This window comes from Caretta caretta, chromosome 1, assembly GCF_965140235.1.
Source record: "Caretta caretta isolate rCarCar2 chromosome 1, rCarCar1.hap1, whole genome shotgun sequence".
Taxonomy (NCBI): domain Eukaryota; kingdom Metazoa; phylum Chordata; order Testudines; family Cheloniidae; genus Caretta; species Caretta caretta.
The window spans coordinates 105,886,592-105,905,006 of NC_134206.1; the positions used below are offsets into that span (position 1 = coordinate 105,886,592).

Below are 18,415 nucleotides of genomic sequence, written 5' to 3' on the forward strand. Positions count from 1 at the left end.
AAAAATTAAGATTTAACAAGGTAAGGAAACTATTTCTGTGCTTCTTTCATTTAAATTAAGAAGGTTAAAAGCAGAATTTTTCCTCTGCATAGTAAAGTTTCAAAGCTGTATTAAGTCAATGTTCAGTTGTAAACTTTTGAAAGAACAACCATAAGGTTTTGTTCAGAGTTACGAACATTTCAGAATTATGAACAACCTCCATTCCCGAGGTGTTCGTAACTCTGACATTCTACTGTAAAAGTTTTTTTAGCTGAAAAATGCTGACTAATCAAAATTGACATTTTGCAAAATGGGGATGCTTCTGACAACTTTCCTGCCTCAAAAAATGATTGGGGGAAAAAAAGAGTTTCAAAACTGTTGAAACATCTGTGACAAAGTGGGAATTTTCTGTAATATTTTTATGATGCCTATGTGTTCCTCAGTTTCCTCTGTATGTGCATGGTTATCCAGTGGAGGAACAAGGCTTAAGGCATGGTTTACACTACATGATTAAGTCGATGCAAGGCAGATTATGTTGACCTAGTTGTGCATGTGTCTACACTCAAACTGGTCTTCCACCACTTATGCGATATAGTAACACCACCTCCGCAAACAGCGTGGAACCATGGTAGATGTACTTAGGTAAATTCAGCGCAAATGTAGACACTGCATTAGTAACTGTCCTCCAGCAGTGGTCCCACAGTGCCCCACACTGACTGCTCTGGTCACCATTGTGAACTCCACTGGCCAGGGGTCACAGGGACTGGAAGTCCCCCCTCCCCTCGAAAGCTCTGTGAAGTTTTGAAATTGCCCAGCTTGATGAGCACACCAAGCAGCTCTCCACTGTTGAGTGCAACTGCCCAACCGACCATGCTGGCAGGCTGCGCCAGACGCACTCCTGCCTGGAGTAGGCAGGAGATATTGGAGCTCCTAGGCCTGGGGGGAGAAGAGGCTGTGTGGGCACAACTCCGATCCAGCCATAGGAAAGTCAACACCTATGAGCAGATTGCTAAGAGACACGGGGCGGGGGGGGGGGGGGGGAGTTGAGAGGGGATGGGGTGTACGTGTCTGTGTGACCTGTGGGTAATAGAAAAGGACAGGCTCTGGGCTAACCAGAATGGACTATGCTTTAACCTTCATTTCCCTGTGCTAACCTAAGACCTTCCATATTCTGTGTGCCAGGTGACTAAAAAATGGTTACCTTGTTTTGAAAAGGCTGCCTCTGTCATTGCAAATACTCACTGAGAGCATTGTGCCATGCAAGGGCACCGTACAAGCCTCCCTTCAGACTCCGACCTGGCTGGATATGCCACAGGGAGCCAGAGAGAGAGACAGGGATCACTGGGACAGAACAACCAGTCTTGGAGTTGTGGAGGCCACGGACTTGCCCCTGTGGAACCATGTGGGTCTTTGGGGCCCAGCACACTAAAGGATTCAGTGCCAGGAGACTGGTTACAGGCTAGGCGTTTGACCAGACCTTAGGACAACATCCCATGTGAACACTTTTTTAAATGAATAATTCTGATTTTTCAAGTCAAAACAACTTTTCTTTCAAAATTTTAGTAAATAAAGCCTAAAAACAAAATGTTTCAACTGACTCACACCAAAACATTTTTCAGTTTCTTGGTTTGTGAAAATGGTTGTGATTTTTGACTTTTTGTCCTGATGGGAAATTTGTCTGAAATCTTGAAAATTCTCACAGGACAGAAACCCCATTTCTGCCCACCCTAAGACGAAAAGCCTGACCCTAAGTCATATCAGTCTCCATGGAGAACCCTCAACAGAGATCAGAACCAGCACAAGCCTGACTGTTTCGGCAGATTATACCAAAAAAAAAAAAAAAACCCTTTTGCACAAGCCTTTGCTCAGTTGGAGCTCATGAACAAGCCAGCATTATTTCTTATCATCAGATCATGACTGAAAGAAGAGGAAGAAAAAAAATCCAAGTACTAACAATTTGCGCAAGATATAGAAAAGAACCCATGGTAGACAAATGTGTATTTGACTTCTAGATCCCTGGATGATTGGGCACAGTAACATAGAAATATTTCTCAAAGCCACTGTATGAAAGCTACACATAAATGTAAGCTGCCCTGAGCCTCCCAACATGTACCTAGACATTAGTATATTACTAGTATCTTCAGTGAGGAAATGCTGTGCAAACATCACAAACAACCAGCTGCCTGGAAAAACAAAAATGCTTGTGTAAGTACATTTCTGACAAATGTAGTACTTACTATTTTATCTTTAAAATATTTTAACTTTGGGGGGGTGAGAACAAAGGGAGGAGGAAAAAACCCTGCTGCTCTAAGACAGACTGTTAGCATGGGGAGAAGGGGAATTTATGCTTTTGTTGGAGGAGCTGTGTGTTAGTATAAATTGCTTGTATTGTATGTAATCACATAGGTTACACTGGCTGATATCCCAACGCCCGAGACTTCAGTTTTAACACAGCCTGTCATAAAAGACTGAACGGACAGTGCTACATAAATAAGCCCAATGCTGGCTGACACCATACAAATGCACAGAACAGTAAAACGAGTGAAGACTTTGACTTCTCAGTGCTGACTATAAAAAAAAAGTATTGATTATTGCCAAAATAATATGTTTCAAATACTTGCGTTCACCTGTGAGCTTCAAACTAGTCACGATCTCTTGATTCTGCCCAAAGGACGTCTTCCAAAGTAAACTATTTAGACTTTCTTGGGAGCAGATTTACTAAGATTTACTTTAAAAAAAAGCAACACAGCTTAACATTTTTGTATAGCACAATCTACTGAGAAGAAGAAATGTAAAACCAAATGGAATTACGTGATCTCATGTTGAGTTTGTACTTAGGAATTTCACCACATGCATTTTTTTTACTCAGACACTCAATTTAATAAATACAAAATGTCTGATTAAATAACATGGAGTTCCCAGCTAGAGGAGATTGAAAAATAGGGGAGTGGTGGGAAATCATGAAAATTTTCAACAAAACTTTGTTTTTCTTTTTCATCAGAAATTTCTGATCAACTGTCATCCAGACTCAGCCATACAAAGGGAAGAAATTCTATGTTAAAAATTCCAAGAGATTCATGCTCTTTGCACCCTGAGGCACCTTTTGTACTGAAGCTTATTTTGGGCTAGATCTCCCACTGGGGAAGTGAATTTAAAGAATCTCTTTTCCCCTGTGGAAGCAGCAGGACAGGATGTCACCTCAGGAGAATAACAAAGGCACTGGCCTGTGCAGCACAACCAAAAGAAAGCATGGTCTGCAAAAGTGCGTGTCCAGTTGCGATCAGCGACCAGGCTCTAACTGGGGATGCATGATGCTCCTTTTCAAAGCAGCAGCAAAATATATCCCACTTCTTGCTCTGTAGGTTTGAACCATAGAAAGGGCCTTGGTTGCATGGGTTCTTAGATCAGAAGATACATAGGCCAGCGTTCCTGCTCCCCCACCTTGCCAGTACAGGAAGGATTTGCCCCATAACATGGACCAACCCTGTCTCAGAGGACTGTGGGCTGCAAAGGATCTTGGGGTTGGCAATACTGAGCAGGTGACTGGGACATGGCACAAGGCTATGTGATAATGGGGCTGAAGGAAGACAACAATGTGTATATATGATGACCACCATTTTGGCAGACACCAAAAATTCAACTGAGGACCTACAGAGATAGTAGAATGATTCTTTCCAGCTAGAGCTAAAGAGCCAGGTTCTGTCACTAGGATCTGTAATGGACTCACATCCTGTGTATATCAAGAACAAGGAGAATGTGTTACACACACTGATTGGGGAAGGGGGTTATGCATGGAAGGAAAGGGAAAGGGAATATGAGGAGTAGCTCATATGCAAGAAACAGATGGCCAGTAGTGTCAACCCCACAAATTCAAAATTCATGAGTCAGGCTCCCCAAAATCCCTAGATTGGCTTCAGAATCGCAAGATTTTATAAAATAATAAATTTGGAGTTCCTTTTATTTGCCTCCTGGCTTTTCAGGCTTCAACATTTGTGTTCTCTTGTGTTTCTTCATTGTCAGGAAAGCTACAAACTTATATTTAAAAAAAAAAAAAAATAACCAAGAGTTGAGATTCTCATGTGACCACATGACTCCAGAAGGAAAGGCTTTAAAACAATACCAGGTGTCATGAGACTCATAATAAAATTGTAATAGCTGGCAACCCTGCGAGCTCAGGATGTGTGAGTGAACAGATATTGTAAAATTAACTAAGGGGGCACAGACCATTTGGGTTAGTGCATTGGCTGCAGGGAGCAGAGGGGACAGACTATTTGGTGGTGGATAGTGTGCCCTGTGCAGAGTGGGGCATAATAATTGAGTTTAAATATTCTATTGAGAGGATGAAAAGAGACATTTGAATTGAAACTATTTTATTATACATTTGCTAGTAATCCAGCCTACAATAGCTATTTTTAATAAAAGTAAGTAGCAAACTACTGTCTGTGTCCAATGAAATACAAATTACAATTATTATGGAAATTAAACACATTGTTATTAATACAGTTCTCAGTCCACTAATTGTAGTGCTAAGTATAGTGACACTTCTGTAAAGCATTCTCTCCCCATTGAGGGGCTTGGGGTGCCATAAGACAATCAAATCTACATCAGCATTGTAGATTAGTGTAGAATTCAGGACTGTGCGAATATTGAACCAGATGCTAAACCGAGCAACATTAATTTACACCAGCTGAGGATCTGGCCCAGAGAATATAACACAATCACTTTTCCCACGTTGATACCCAAAGACCAGAGAGATGAGGCAGGCCCTCCCTACTTATTGTTTAATTAGTTGTATTCCAGCAGCACACACATAGACACTGTCCATATATGTATGAAAACAAAGACCATGCCCCACGGGGCTCAGTATCTAAGTGGCAAGGGGGCTTGTGCTTGTGGATCTCTAGTAACTCCAGTTGAGTCCAGTTCCTAGCTACCCTCTCTCTTCCACTGCTTCCACTCTGTTCCTATCTGTGGCATATTTGGATGTTGGTTCTCACTCTCCTCTCAATTGCATGTTCCTTCTCTCCTCTCAGTATCCATTGGCAGAACTGCCTAGAGTCTGGCTTCCCCCCTGCTCATAGTACAGTCCATCACCTGGCAGTCCTGATTTCCCTTTCCAATGTCAGCACTTTTCTCCATGTCCTGTTCAGCTTTGCAACATCTTTTCCAAAATCTGCACCAAGCCATTATCATCAGCAATGACACTTCCTGTCTCTAGCTACCCCCAGAACTGGGTCTGACATCTAGGTGCAGTTTGGCTCCCCACTGCTTTCACAATTACTGATTCTTCTCTGCACCCGTCCCTGCCATTCCCAGCACTGCTCAAGCAGATTCTTCTCCCCTCAGCTCCACCCCATCCTTCTTCAGGACCTGTTCTCCATCTCCACCATGTGTGGGTAGAACCTTGCCTATGTTTGGCAAGGCTGTTAGGCTCTGTTCCCACTTTTAGCATGGGCAGAAGTTCCATGCACAAATAGGAAAATGCCATGTGAACGCCACGCCTCCTATCATTCTTCTTTCCATCATCGCCATTACCTGTCTGACAACTACTAAGAGGAACATGAAGCCCTGATTAATTAAGCCTCAGAGCATGCCTGTGGGTTAAATTGCATGTAGATAATATCTCATTTTACAAGAGTCAACAACCAAGGCCATGCAGTCCATCCGTGGCAAAAGAACCAAGGAGTTCTAACTCCCAGTTCCCTTCTTTTTCCAAAAAGTCATCACCCTACCTGTAATCTGATGCTTCAGATATTGAAGTAGCAACTGTGTCACTGGTGTGTTTTGTATTTTACCACACCAGGGTTTGTTCCTGCCCCACTCCCGATTTTATCTTTGGTGGCTACAAAGACCAAGATCATCCTTCAAAAGTCATTTTCCATATTTTATTGACTTTTCTCATTTCTGTTGCTAACATTACACCAGTTTTTGAATGAGTAAATTTTCTGCAGAAAGGGAATTTACAGTGTTCATAGAATCAAAGTGTGTCACTCACTGCGTGAGCATTTGATTGATGCAACATTGCAATGTTCAAAAAAAGAGAGAACACTTCACACATAGGTAGTAACATTTTGCTACACTTACTCTGTGAGACAATATTTTATGTAATAGGTTCTTACTCTACTTTAGATGGATAACAACTGTACATTATAATTTTATTTTCCACTTAGCAGAGCCTATTGACTCAGAGAGACTCCTGCTGCGGAACCAGGCTTCATAATGAGGGCAGTAAATTTTGATTTTGTGCTTGTTTGATAATTAATAGTGCAGTGTCAGCAGCAGTGCAAAAACGCAAGTACATTTTTTTCTCCGCATGTTCTAAAAGATGAGCTGTAAGTCAGTAGCTTGATGTTGGGTGTACTTCTATAAGGCACATACCGTTCGCTAAAGAAATGTAACAGGCTGAATGTAGTGTCTATCTGTTTATTTATATGCCTCCCACCCTATCAACAGAGTATCTCAGCACCTCATGATGGGGAATGTATACTCTCATGATATCCTAGTAAGATAGTGAAATATTGTTACCCCATATACAGCTAGGAAGTGGAGACAGGGAGACTAAAGTCCTGGCCCAGCAAAGCATCCCGGTAACTTTAAGCACAAGTAGTCCCAAGTAAAGTCATCTACATGCCTAAGATTTTATAGGATCAGGCCCAAGTGACTGGCCTGAGAAGTCAATGGGACTGCTCACATGCTTAGTTATACATATGCTTAAGTGCTTTGCTGGAGGAGGGCCCAAGTGACTGGCTCAAGGTCATACAGGGAGTCTATAGCACAGCAAATTAAAGTCACTGACATTCTCTAGGCTTCCCTTAAGTCCAGTATAAAAAAAGTGTCACTGCATTTCATGCTTCACCTATAAGTTTACTTTTCACCTGTCAACCGTTCTTTCCTTGATTATTCAGCAAAGACAAATAATTTGACAAATGGGAATTACACGACCAAAAGCTATGAATAACTAGCTGCCTTTCTCAAATGGAAACTCGTAAGACAACTTGGCATCAATTGTTAAAGTGACAAAGGCATCTTTCCCCTCCTCAGGCCTCCCCATATATTACTCTACAGATGATTGTTCAAATTATGTGCTCTCATGGTGACTGGGCTTTGTGAAAAAAATGACAGTATTTGTTAAATGTGGATGTCAGTTGTTTAAGTGAAAATTATAGAGCAGCACACACACATATTCTGTATTAAGGCTTGTGTTAGTTTGTATGTCATAGGACCCAATCCTGGAAAATCTTATGCACTTTAACTTTATCGACGTGAATAGTCCCACTGATTTCACTAGGACTAGTCACAGATAGTAAAGTTAAACATGTACGTAAGTATTGGGAGCACTAGGACCCTGAGAAATCCCACTGACTTCAAGTTAAGTGTCTGCAGGTCAGACACCAGACTCCCTGTTCTGCATGCAAGCTGATCCATGTTAGTAGGCCCCTATGTCTTAATGGCACCCACTGACTTCAGTGGGGCTCCACGTGGGCATAATGATCAGCCTATACGAATCAGGTTGCAGGATCAGGGCCCTAATTTGAAACGAAAATAGACTTAAGTTCACCCTATAGATCACTAGTAGCTGTGGAGAGTTTTTAAAAAAAAAAAGAAAAAGAAAACTAAGGAAAAAGGAAAAAAATAAATAATCAGAAACTAAAGAAAATACTTAGAAGGCAAGATTTCCATAGGAAAAAAATATTTTATTTTTTTAAGAACAAATTCAGTTTGAAACAGACGTGGAATGTGATTTTCATAATTTTCATTTTCTGGGGGCTAATTGCAACGTGGAACTAAAGCAGATTTCAAACCTATGACAGGCTAGTTAAAAAAAAGGAAAGAAAAGAAAGAAAGAAATTATTTATAACTCAAGCGTAATACTGTGTTACTTACAAACTGGACAAAGAAATCCTTAAATAAATATTCATGGTACACACTTACAGCACAAATATGCAGCAATTTGGCAACCTTTTATACCATTTTTTCCTCAATACAGTGCAAAGGGGAATGACACTGCCTTTAAACAAGCTGTAGCTAAATACATTGCAAAATTCAAATTTTATACAAAACATCTTGCTTAGACTTTATAAAAAACCAACATTGCTCTATATACACAATCTGGTTAAGAAAAGCCATTTCTATCTTGTTTTCATGTGTATTTTTTTATTTAAAAAGGTGAATAAGGCTACTGTAACACCCCAAATCCATATACAGTAAATCTGAACCTATTTACAGCATCTTCAGTTCGACATGATGGTGCAAATTCCAAGTCGGGAGACTAGGGATGATAATACAAGCAAGGCATTTACAGTAACTTTTCAAAGCTGAACCAACGTCAAATAAAGGAACAGTTGGTAGATTGTCATAATGCTGCACCAAACACAAAACAGAAGCACGGTACATTGTTTTCAATTGGTTGCAGGTTGCTCTTCATCCATTCATCTGATTTTTTTTTTCCCCACAGTTTAGTACATAACCAGAATGTAGCCAACTGATGAAACATACACTTGATTTAATTAAAATCAGACTCACGATGCCTATCTTTCCCCTTTCTCCCCCTCCTGCAAAATAAAATCTTAATGACTTACAAGAAAATCTTGTATGGATGGATTCACAGAAAGGAGGGGTTGTTGGAAAGAATTACATATGTACTGTAGTTAGTCACCATGGTAACCTTCCACAGAACCATGCGTTTTTCTTTTCTCTTTTTTCCTCCTTTTTGACCAACATCATTTTCAGGTTCAGGAAATAGAGAGAGTAATCGTTTCTATGACAGTTCATTTTTTTTTTTTTTTTTTGCAGGTGCTCGCTGGAGGTTTGAGAACCTTAAAATGCTGTTGCTACGTTTTCTTTCCCGTTCGGAAAGCCAAGTGTTACCATAGTAACATGACTATGTTAAAGATGTCTATTTTGCATAGCACATAAAAAGTAGGATTCTTTTTTTTTGTTCAGCGTGGGGGGTGGGGGGGAAAAAACATGCTAAAGCAGACAAACTTTAACCTGAAACTCCCCTTCTCTGTGACCTGCTGAAATCTACAGAACACTTCAGTCCATAAGGCAAGGGAAAACACAACACAGAAAATAAATGCCAGAACATCTTGTCATTGTTAAATATATGATTCGGTGACATTGATTTCCTGGATTTCTGGGCTTGTGTTTCCTCGTCTACTGTTATGTGAGATGCCTTAATAGGGCTTTGTTATTTTTGTATTTGCTCTCATTATTGTTATTTTTGGAATGAAGTTGTTTTTTCCCACAAGCAGTCATCCAATTTTTATTTTTTAATGCTGAGAAATTAAGATCATTTAATTGCCACAAATTAATTTCACATCTTCTGGTGTAGATTCTGTGCAATCTCAAAATATATATTAGAAAAACAATCTTTCATTTTATATTCCTTGTGTTCTATACACCTATTATAAATAAGTCATATCGTCCTTCTCCCTCTCAGTGTCATAATTTATTTTATCCTTATGGTAAGAGGTTTTCCATATGTGCTTTAACTTTGAAACAGAGCACCAATGAACTGCTGTGTCAGTCACCGTACCTACACTGCACTGTGCAGGGACAGCCCTACCATAAACCAAAGAGTCAAAAGGCTCAATCAGAAACAAAATCCTGATCTATTTGGAGAGATGCGAATGTATTTAATAACTCCATTGGTGATGGAATTACTGCTCTTTTGAACCTTTGGCTTATAATCATCTAGGTCAGATTTGGCTCTCCGCTATTTTCTTAAATGCTTTCCCTGTGTTTAGTAAAATGTGATAAGTATAGCAGCTGAGTCTGCTTAAAAAGTCATCCAAAGCAGACTACGATTTTGCAACAGCGTCCAAGCTGTATATCTTATTGCCAGTACCACAACAGTTCTGCCCTAATACATCATCAGGGACCTGCTATTGTCTTGTCCTCCAGGCTTGTTCATTCATTTACTAACAATACCCCTTTGTCCTACTGTATTAAAGGTACTATTTTTTTCTGCACATTGCTATTTGATAACTGTGAACTCCTTCAAATGCGGCCCTAATCCACTGAGCGTGTTGTGTCTCCTACTTGCCTCTTAAAACTTAGCACACCAAAGCGCTGTGCTACCTATATTATGTTTCTTTCCAGCTTCTAGTTCAGAGGCAGCAGCATTCAACTGCAATTGCAGTCAGCCCTTCCCTGCCACCGTCCAATCCTGGTCTTGACTTCATTGACAGCCTAACTTTTGGCTGGAAGGCTCCTTATTAGCAAACACAGTTTCTATAAATGTATTACCCATTCGAGAGAGGCTGCTGTAGCAGATGGATGGAGCATGGCACTCCAAATGTTAATGTTCCATTAGTGATGCAGGAGGTGGAGTGAAAGGAAATCTTATGTGAAGGATGGCAGAACCCTGGACTACAGAAATAAATGTAACAGTGATGGACTAAAAGCAAGAGAATTTAAAAGTCTTACTTAGATGCCGAGGTCTGTGTGACAAATCCAGTCTGCACTGAGAGAGAGACACAAAAAGTCGTAAGATTGCATTTCAAGCCTGATATCCTAAAGGACCTTCCCAGAATGCCTAGAACTATTAAACGTCCACAAATCACTCCATCTTCCCTTGGCTTTTGTACATGCCTGGATGCCTGCAGCACATGGCTTCGAGGATGATGAATGTAACAAGAATACAGCAATCGGAGAATGGGTATCTTCTACGGAAAGTCTTCCAGCTTTTAGTGAATGTTTGTTCACTGAGACAGGAATTCTACAGACTAGATAAGCTGTCCAGCTCAAGAAGGCTCTCTGAGAAAAGGGTGTTGCCTTTCCCCCCTGTGCCTGAGTCAATACTAGCGCACAGGGGGTCATCACAAACCCCAACAGAAAGCATCTGACCAGTAAGTTTCCTCTATAACTCAAAGGTACCACAGTTTGTCAGACTTTGTAATAAATGTTTGCTGGACTCTGAGGAGGCATCTCTTGAACTATATACACTGGATGTCCATAGTCTCCGCTAACCTTTTCATAGTGAGGGCAAAAAACACTGTCTGCAGTCCTTAGAGGAATGATAATGTCACTGGGCTCAGAACCATTGTTGTTGCCACTACGTTTTGGGGTGGCTAACGTACTAAGTGACAGGGTTGTAGTGTGCTGGGGTGAATGCTTCCTGTGTCTTCTCCGGTACTTCAATAAAAGAACCACCAAAGTGATTATGATGACGATGAAAATGATGCACCCTGATGCAATCCCTGCAAATAAGGCCACCTCTGAACCAAGTATACTGGAATGTCCAGCCTTGCTGCCATCTGTGCTGGATCCTAGAAAGAGAGGAAAAAACAAAGAAAAGTTATCGCTGGCCTGTGACCATTTTACGGTGCTTAAAAATGTGAAGACTCAGCAGGACTGGAAGAATTAACTGGCAGCTAAACTTTGACAAACCAATTACCCTGTTAGGTAGCTAAATGCAAACAGCTGAAGTCAGCAATCAATATTAAACAAGACTTTGTGTCTGTTGGTCTTACTTTTATGCTGCTCCCAAACCGCATTGTTTTCTTTTCATATATCATCATCCATCAGCAGCAAGGCCTGGGACTGACAAGGCAGCCTTTGATACATTCTGCATCTTTTAACAGATGCTGGCCAGCTCAAGGCAGCAAATAGGGAAAAACAGGGAAATGACAAGTCTCAGGACAGCTGACACTTTGGTATCATAATCTTGCTACTTTCTCTTTCAGACACTAGTTTAAATTAAACCACTGACTGCGTCTACGTATTTTGCTTACTAATGAAACAAGGAAGCTTGAGGCAGCAGGGGAGATAGGTAAAATGTTTATCATGCAACTAGTTTTTATTATTTAAATTACATTTATTTTAAAAAAATACATTTGGAAGGCAGAAAAAAGCTCTCACTCTGAACAGCCTGCTGAGTGCATGGCATCATCGCATTATCAGTTTGTCACAAGAATTCAATGAATTCTTACTTAGAAAGTTGCAAATAACTTCCCTCTCTTCATGCTCAGTTCCAGATGGAAAAATGCTGCGGATGCTAAATTCACATAACTATCAACTCTGGCTACAATAACCTTAGCACAGAATTGCTGACGCCCGCTCAACAACTGCCATCTCAAAGATTCATTAGCAGGGTAGCAAATAATGTAGCCAGTGAGGACAGACTCGAAGCCATTGGTGAGAACCCAGAGTCGACTGATAACCAGTTTGGCTTTGTAATATTCTAAATTTGCTATCTTTCACAGTGACCTTGTTTATTTTTTTTGTTCACTTAAAGCGTGAAAAGCAGTTTGAAGACATTGGGCTGAAAACTATGAGATCCTCATGTTAAAAAGATACATTTTTTAAAAACCTTTAAATTTAGTGAAGGATCAATCAGTCATTTGTAGACTTTATAAGATCAGATAAGAGATTAGAGCATTAATTATACATGCATTAAAATAAACCTTACAAATGGCTGTTGACAACCTCTTACTAGTGTATCAGATGGGAAGAGAAAGATAGAAATATTCTCTCATCTGCCAGGGTACTAAACATGAGGCAGCACGTACCACTGTAAAGCTATTCAGAGAAACTACTACCCAAAAACTTTCCTGGAAATGAATGATTTTCTTAGAAGATGTAATTTACTCCAACTGCAAAATGAGATGGGGCAATATGTGCTGTGCACTGGCCAAAATGCACAGCTTCTAGCTACCGTCCACTGGTGCATCAGAACACATTTTTGTTTGACCTCACTATGCAAATATTTGCTTTTAACAAATTCCAGTGCTAAAATAATGATGGAAGGAATGGAAAAAATCGCTTAAAATGGCACTTCCCAAGACCAAAAATTCCCGATGTGTACCTGAATTATCCTTTACAAAGGGACTTGTTGTGGAGCTTCTTCCGTTGGTACCAGCTTCTTGTTCGGGACGTTTAGTTGGATCAGTGTTACGGGGTGATCCAGCAGAATTGGGATCTGTAAGAAAGAAAAAATGATTGATTTCAATTTAGACAACTGAAGAGATTAAGCTTTATAAGGCTGCTATATACCATGAGATAGGACTAGCTTTGAATAGAAGACTCTTTATGAAAAGGGCTATGAGATAGAAGAATATAATTTTCCTTTTAAAGCAAAATTGATTTTTTTCAGAGGTTTAGATTGTGAGACCATCTGCAGAAACTATAGGGATTCCTGTAATTGGCAAGAAAAGCTTTGCAGATGACATTTCAGTTTAACTGAGCAAGTTGAGTGACTCCTAAACCAACTTCTAATTAGAAGAATAATTCTTTCTTTCTGCACAATAGGTTATCTATATATAAAAAGAGACAATGAACAAAAACCTCTTCTGTCGTTAGAATTCATAATAAGAAAACTACAGAAACATTAGCTTTTCTCCTTTCATTTATTCCAAATAATTATGAACTGTGAAGTTGTGGTTTTGTTTTTAAAATAAAAATGACTGAAACGCATTATTACTGGCTGTCCTTCCCTTCTAGAGAGCTCTACAATAAAGAGATCTTATTACACTAGCGCTCCTCTTGTAGAAATCTGTCAGTAGCTTAGGTACAGAAAATAGGCTTTGCTCTCAAAATCTAAGGGAAGAATGACCAAACTAAACTCAGTTGGCACTCTGTTCTATGCTATTAAAAGAAGCCTGCACACTAAGTGGGGTACTGAGACTGATCAAAGTGATTTCATGAAACAGCAGATGGTCTTTACCTTGTCCAACTTTCATGAGGATCTTCATGGCTTTTGTCTGGCACACCCCTCCCTCCTGGTTATCCAGGCCCTCTAAAGACCCATTTGATGTTGCTGATCAAAGAAAAACAAAAACAAACAAAGAGAGATTTCAGGAAATCAGTAGGCAAAGTGATGTGAATATGAGTGCCTGAAAACAGGGATTCCTTTAATCTACTGGAATCAGTTCTTGTTGCTCAGGTTGACCTATGAAAAGCTGTGAAATGTTGAAAGCCAAAAGAATGAATACATTGGAAGTCATACATTATATACAAACGCTGGAATGACTTATCAGGTTTCAAATTTACTCAGCCACTTTTTCTTCTATGCACAATTGAGTGACTTTCTATTATGCCCCTGGATAAAATGGCATCACCTTCCAAATAAAGGTAATGGGGTCAGCTGAAAAAGAAGCCCTGCCAGGCTCAAAGGAGCAAAGTACTTAATTCACTCTTCTTTTTTTGAAGCAACATCATAAATAATCACCACAGTACACCTGCTTCCTCTGTAACAGATCTCCTGTTTAAGGAAATGCGCACATACAAAAGACAAAGTGAAATCCGAGATTCCACACTGGTTGGAAAACAGTATTTTATTTTTTTTAAATACAATCTTATTTTTCTTAGGGCTTTAAAAAAATGTTCTACTTTAACAGAAACCTTTCAGCTTCTACAAACAAACGAGTGTCTCCCCCATGTTTAAATTGTTTTCTTATCTGTATGCTTGCTTAAACTCCACATACCCACTTGCAGCCCACTGCTAGCTGGTATTGCAATCTGATTTGTGTATGAAGTACAACTCACTTTGGGAACTCATACATATCAAGTCAGAGTCTACATGATTGTACTCCATCACCAAATATTCTGGGGGGAGAGGGGAGCATCAGTTTTCTTTCATGCTACACTAATACTTTACTGTATTGTATTCTTAGGACTACAACGTATTGCATCCCTTACTAGCTCCTGACAGACAACACTGCAGATTAACCAGATACATTAACAATAATGCAGTATTAAATAGTGGGGGATGATTCTAAATCTACTTCATTTCATGATTTGTATGAGTGTTTTGTCCATTTCCCTTCATTTCCCAAAACACACACACACACACACACACACAGATCCCGACCACCTAGTGCAAAAAAATAAATAATAGATACCAATTGTATTACTTGTTGGGATTCCCATGGACTGCTTAAATTAAACAGCACTTTCCTTTCTCTAGACTCAGTCTTTTCATCTGAGGACCTAATTCAGCAAGGGCCTCACACTGTCCAGCTCTTTGTTTTCAGTTCTCCTTCCCTCTCCTTTCAACTTCCTCTGGGATTTGCTTTTAATATAGCTTATTTGTATGTCCTACTTGCTTCACAGTGTCTTCCCAGCCCCATGTTAATATTTTTTCTGCTCTCATCTTCTCCTTAGCTGTATACCCTTTACACTGAACCTACCTTCCTATCCTGTGATCCACTTCTTGTTTTTCTTCCACTTCTGCCTCTTTTGTGTGTAACCTGTTTTCCCCCCATCATATAAAATTTCCAACTTGTTACTCCTTCTTCTATACTTTCCTTTCCTTATATTTGGGCCACCCTTGGTTTCCCCCCCCCCCCGTACAACTAATCTTGTTTTCCCCTCCCTCACTGCACAATCATCACAAAGAAAGTTACTAAAACTTCAGTTTGTTTTTATTTCTAATCTTTTCTTTAAAAAAGTTTTCAAAATGAAAAAAATAAAACCCAGCAACCCACACCACATAAGTAATTTAAGATAAAAGGAGATCTGAAATGTGCCATTGCATTGCCAGACTCAGAAAATAATGGAGACATATAGTTTGGGGTTTTTTTGTTTTGTTTTCCAGAGAGAAAAAAAATCAATACTAAGAACTAGTTCTGGACATAAATCAAATGTGTCTTCACTGAAAGTGTTTTTTATGACCTATTTGCCAATGTAGAGACACAAGGACGGGGAAAAAGTAGTAAATAGAAATATCAAAACTGAGCATCAGCTGAGAGTACAGCTAATAAACACTGACTTTATTTTGGTTTTTTTTTTTTGTTTGTGAGTTTTCATTTTTGTTTTTTATATCTAGGTTACAGGGATTCACAATCACTTTAAACTCCACTTTCTCAGATTTTAATTGAATAGAGTACAGCCCCTTCTCATATCAGCACCCTTTAAAAATTTGTCTGATTTAACCTACACTGTCAGAGACCACAATAAAATTAGAAGATCCACAGTTTAACCTCAGTCTAATACAAGGAAAGTAAGGAATGCAAAACTATTACAATGCCCAGCCTCCATCAAGATAACCCAATATTACAGTGAAGCTGGTGTGTGCTTTTCAGAGTTCAAACTGCCTTGCTTCCTTACTAAAAGAATGCTTTCATAGCTTTGATGCTGGATGAATGAATTTACAGGAGTATTCACTTTTTCCACAGTCCTTCAAGGGGTTTTCTGAAAGCTGATGTTACAGTTTAGGGGAGATAACACCATATCCTGTGGAAGGAGGAGTATTCAGTGAAGTATATTCCAGTGGCAAAGTAACTTCTCCCCTTAATTAAACTAACAATTAGCCAAGACTGCTGGAGGAAATTATTTGAAAAATTTCATTATGGATTTCAAGATATCACCTCACATATCCCAGTGTGTGGGGAGGAAGAAGGGGCAGTTTTAAACAGTTTTAAGATTCAAGAAGATGAAGGATTTTCACTGAGAGAGAAAAATAACATGGGATATCAGAGAAAACACTGTTTCCTGTCAAAAGCTCAGTATGCAGAAGTCAAACAAGGGAACAAGTGCAAAATATTCCTAAAACATTTGCAGCTGTCTTTATATTTGATCTCTGAGTGAAAATTACACCTCCGGTGATCTAAACCTCCTCCATTACACACACACACACACACTTCAGGTGGGTAACCCTGTCCCTGGAGTTCTAATTACATTAATGTTGCATCCTGATTCCTAAGAATTTTTTAAAATAATTAATAAATTTGCAATGTATGTTTAATTTATTAGGCTCGAGTTAAATGTTGACCATGATGCTGTATGCTTGAAGATGACCATTTGTATCGTTGTTCCTACCACTGCTATACAATTGCAACAAATCTTGTACAAAGTGTATCATGTAAGGTGTCAATGGAAAAGTTACAAACTGTCAAGTATGATTACCCTGGTTAAATCCATGTATCATCACTGTATCTGAAGTGATGAATATTTGCTATGTATTTGTATCTCAGATGTTTGTTCTTGGGGTGACACCCACAAGGTAGGCTATGTCTTCACTAGCACTTTTGTCAGTAAAACTTAAGTCGCTCAGAGGTATGAAAAAATGCAACCCTTGACCAACATAAGTTACACTCACAGAAGTGCCACTGTGGACAGCGCTATGTCGGCGGGATTTTCTGCAGTGTGGGGGAGTTTCTTGCAGTCTGTCCTGAGTGTGGCATTCTCAGTGTGGTCTATCCCAGGCAACCAGACACATTCATCATCAGAAAAACTATATAATCCTGCAAACATTTACATACTTAAACAAAGTTGCTCACAGGTGTGTTTCCGGGATTGGGCTCTAAGTTTGTTATATCATATCGCCAGCATCTTCCAGTAAACTGAAAATAAGCACAACAGTGCTAACTGGATAAAATAGGATTCATTACTCCTCTCTTCCTCCCCTCTGCCCCCCACCCTTGGATGACACAGGTGCATCTGAGTTTCTGAAGTCCAGTTGAGCTCCACTGAAGTCAACGGCAAAAGTTCTGTTGACTACAGTCAGAAGCAGAATGAAGCAGTTGGTCAGCAAGAGCCTGTACACAACCTTTAAACAAACACACAAACAAATGCCTTAAATCTCTATGAATCCCAACTGTTCCTGTCCAAAGTTTAAGACTAACACATTTTCAACAATAAACTGAAATTGATGTTTGATCACTATACTAGTGACCTGAGCCAAAATTACTTGAAGTTCATAGGAATTGTCAGAGTGCAAGGAATACAGGGTTGGGCTCAAAGTGCTGTTGATTTGTGGATGATTTGTGTCACTGGATTTTTAAGAAATGGCAGTTAAAGAGACCTGACTAATTCTTGCTTTTGGGACGTGAACTGTGTCTATTCAGTAATTGTAAAATACATTCTCAATATATCCCCTGATTTGACATGGGAGGTGATGAAATTATTCAGACCAAAGCATCCAGTTCTAGTTCTGCCTTCTGTGGTTTAAATATATAAAAAGCCACTGGAAGTCATAAATCAATGTTTGATCTTTCATATTTATTTGCTTTTAAAACTTCACAATCCCTGTTTATTGTGTGAAATGCATTAGCCATAAATGGAGAGGCAGAGAATCAGAGACTGAAACAGAGTCAGCAGACAGGAATAGTTCCTGGCTATGATTTTTATACAGTCCCCATGGAGAGGAAGTAATATTACATTTTAATATGTCTTCATTTGATTATTATTACTCGGCCTCCCAGGAGGCTAAGCTGCTCCATGGAACTTTGGTTGTTTTCAACCAATCAGGTTGGTGACTTTGCTCTAATCAGATGGAGAATTAAGCTTCTGGATTTGTGCCTCTGTACAGCTAGCTTTTCATTCACAAAGAGATTAGAAATGAAGGCAAAGTCACAAAAATCAAGGCTCATTCACTTTTAAAGATATACAGTACAAAATTAAAAACTCCATCACCATTACTTCTAGGAAAATGCTATTACAACAAAGTCTTAGGCCTTTGTATCTGTCACAATTACCTTTATATCTGTCA

The 18,415-nt window shown here is 39.4% G+C and overlaps 1 protein-coding gene across 1 annotated transcript in view; it reads right to left on the reverse strand.

The window, feature by feature from the left end:
* Positions 1-7,652: 7,652 nt before the first annotated feature.
* EFNB2 (ephrin B2) overlaps positions 7,653-18,415 on the reverse strand; it is a 51,827-nt gene continuing 41,064 nt past the window's right edge. Inside the window, exons 3-5 of the mRNA XM_048854792.2 lie at positions 13,649-13,741; positions 12,791-12,904; positions 7,653-11,252 (exon numbers count right to left, since the gene is read on the reverse strand). Coding sequence (XP_048710749.1) covers positions 10,870-11,252; positions 12,791-12,904; positions 13,649-13,741 — 590 coding nt within the window. The 3' untranslated portion in view covers positions 7,653-10,869. The remainder of the gene's footprint in view (positions 11,253-12,790; positions 12,905-13,648; positions 13,742-18,415) is intronic.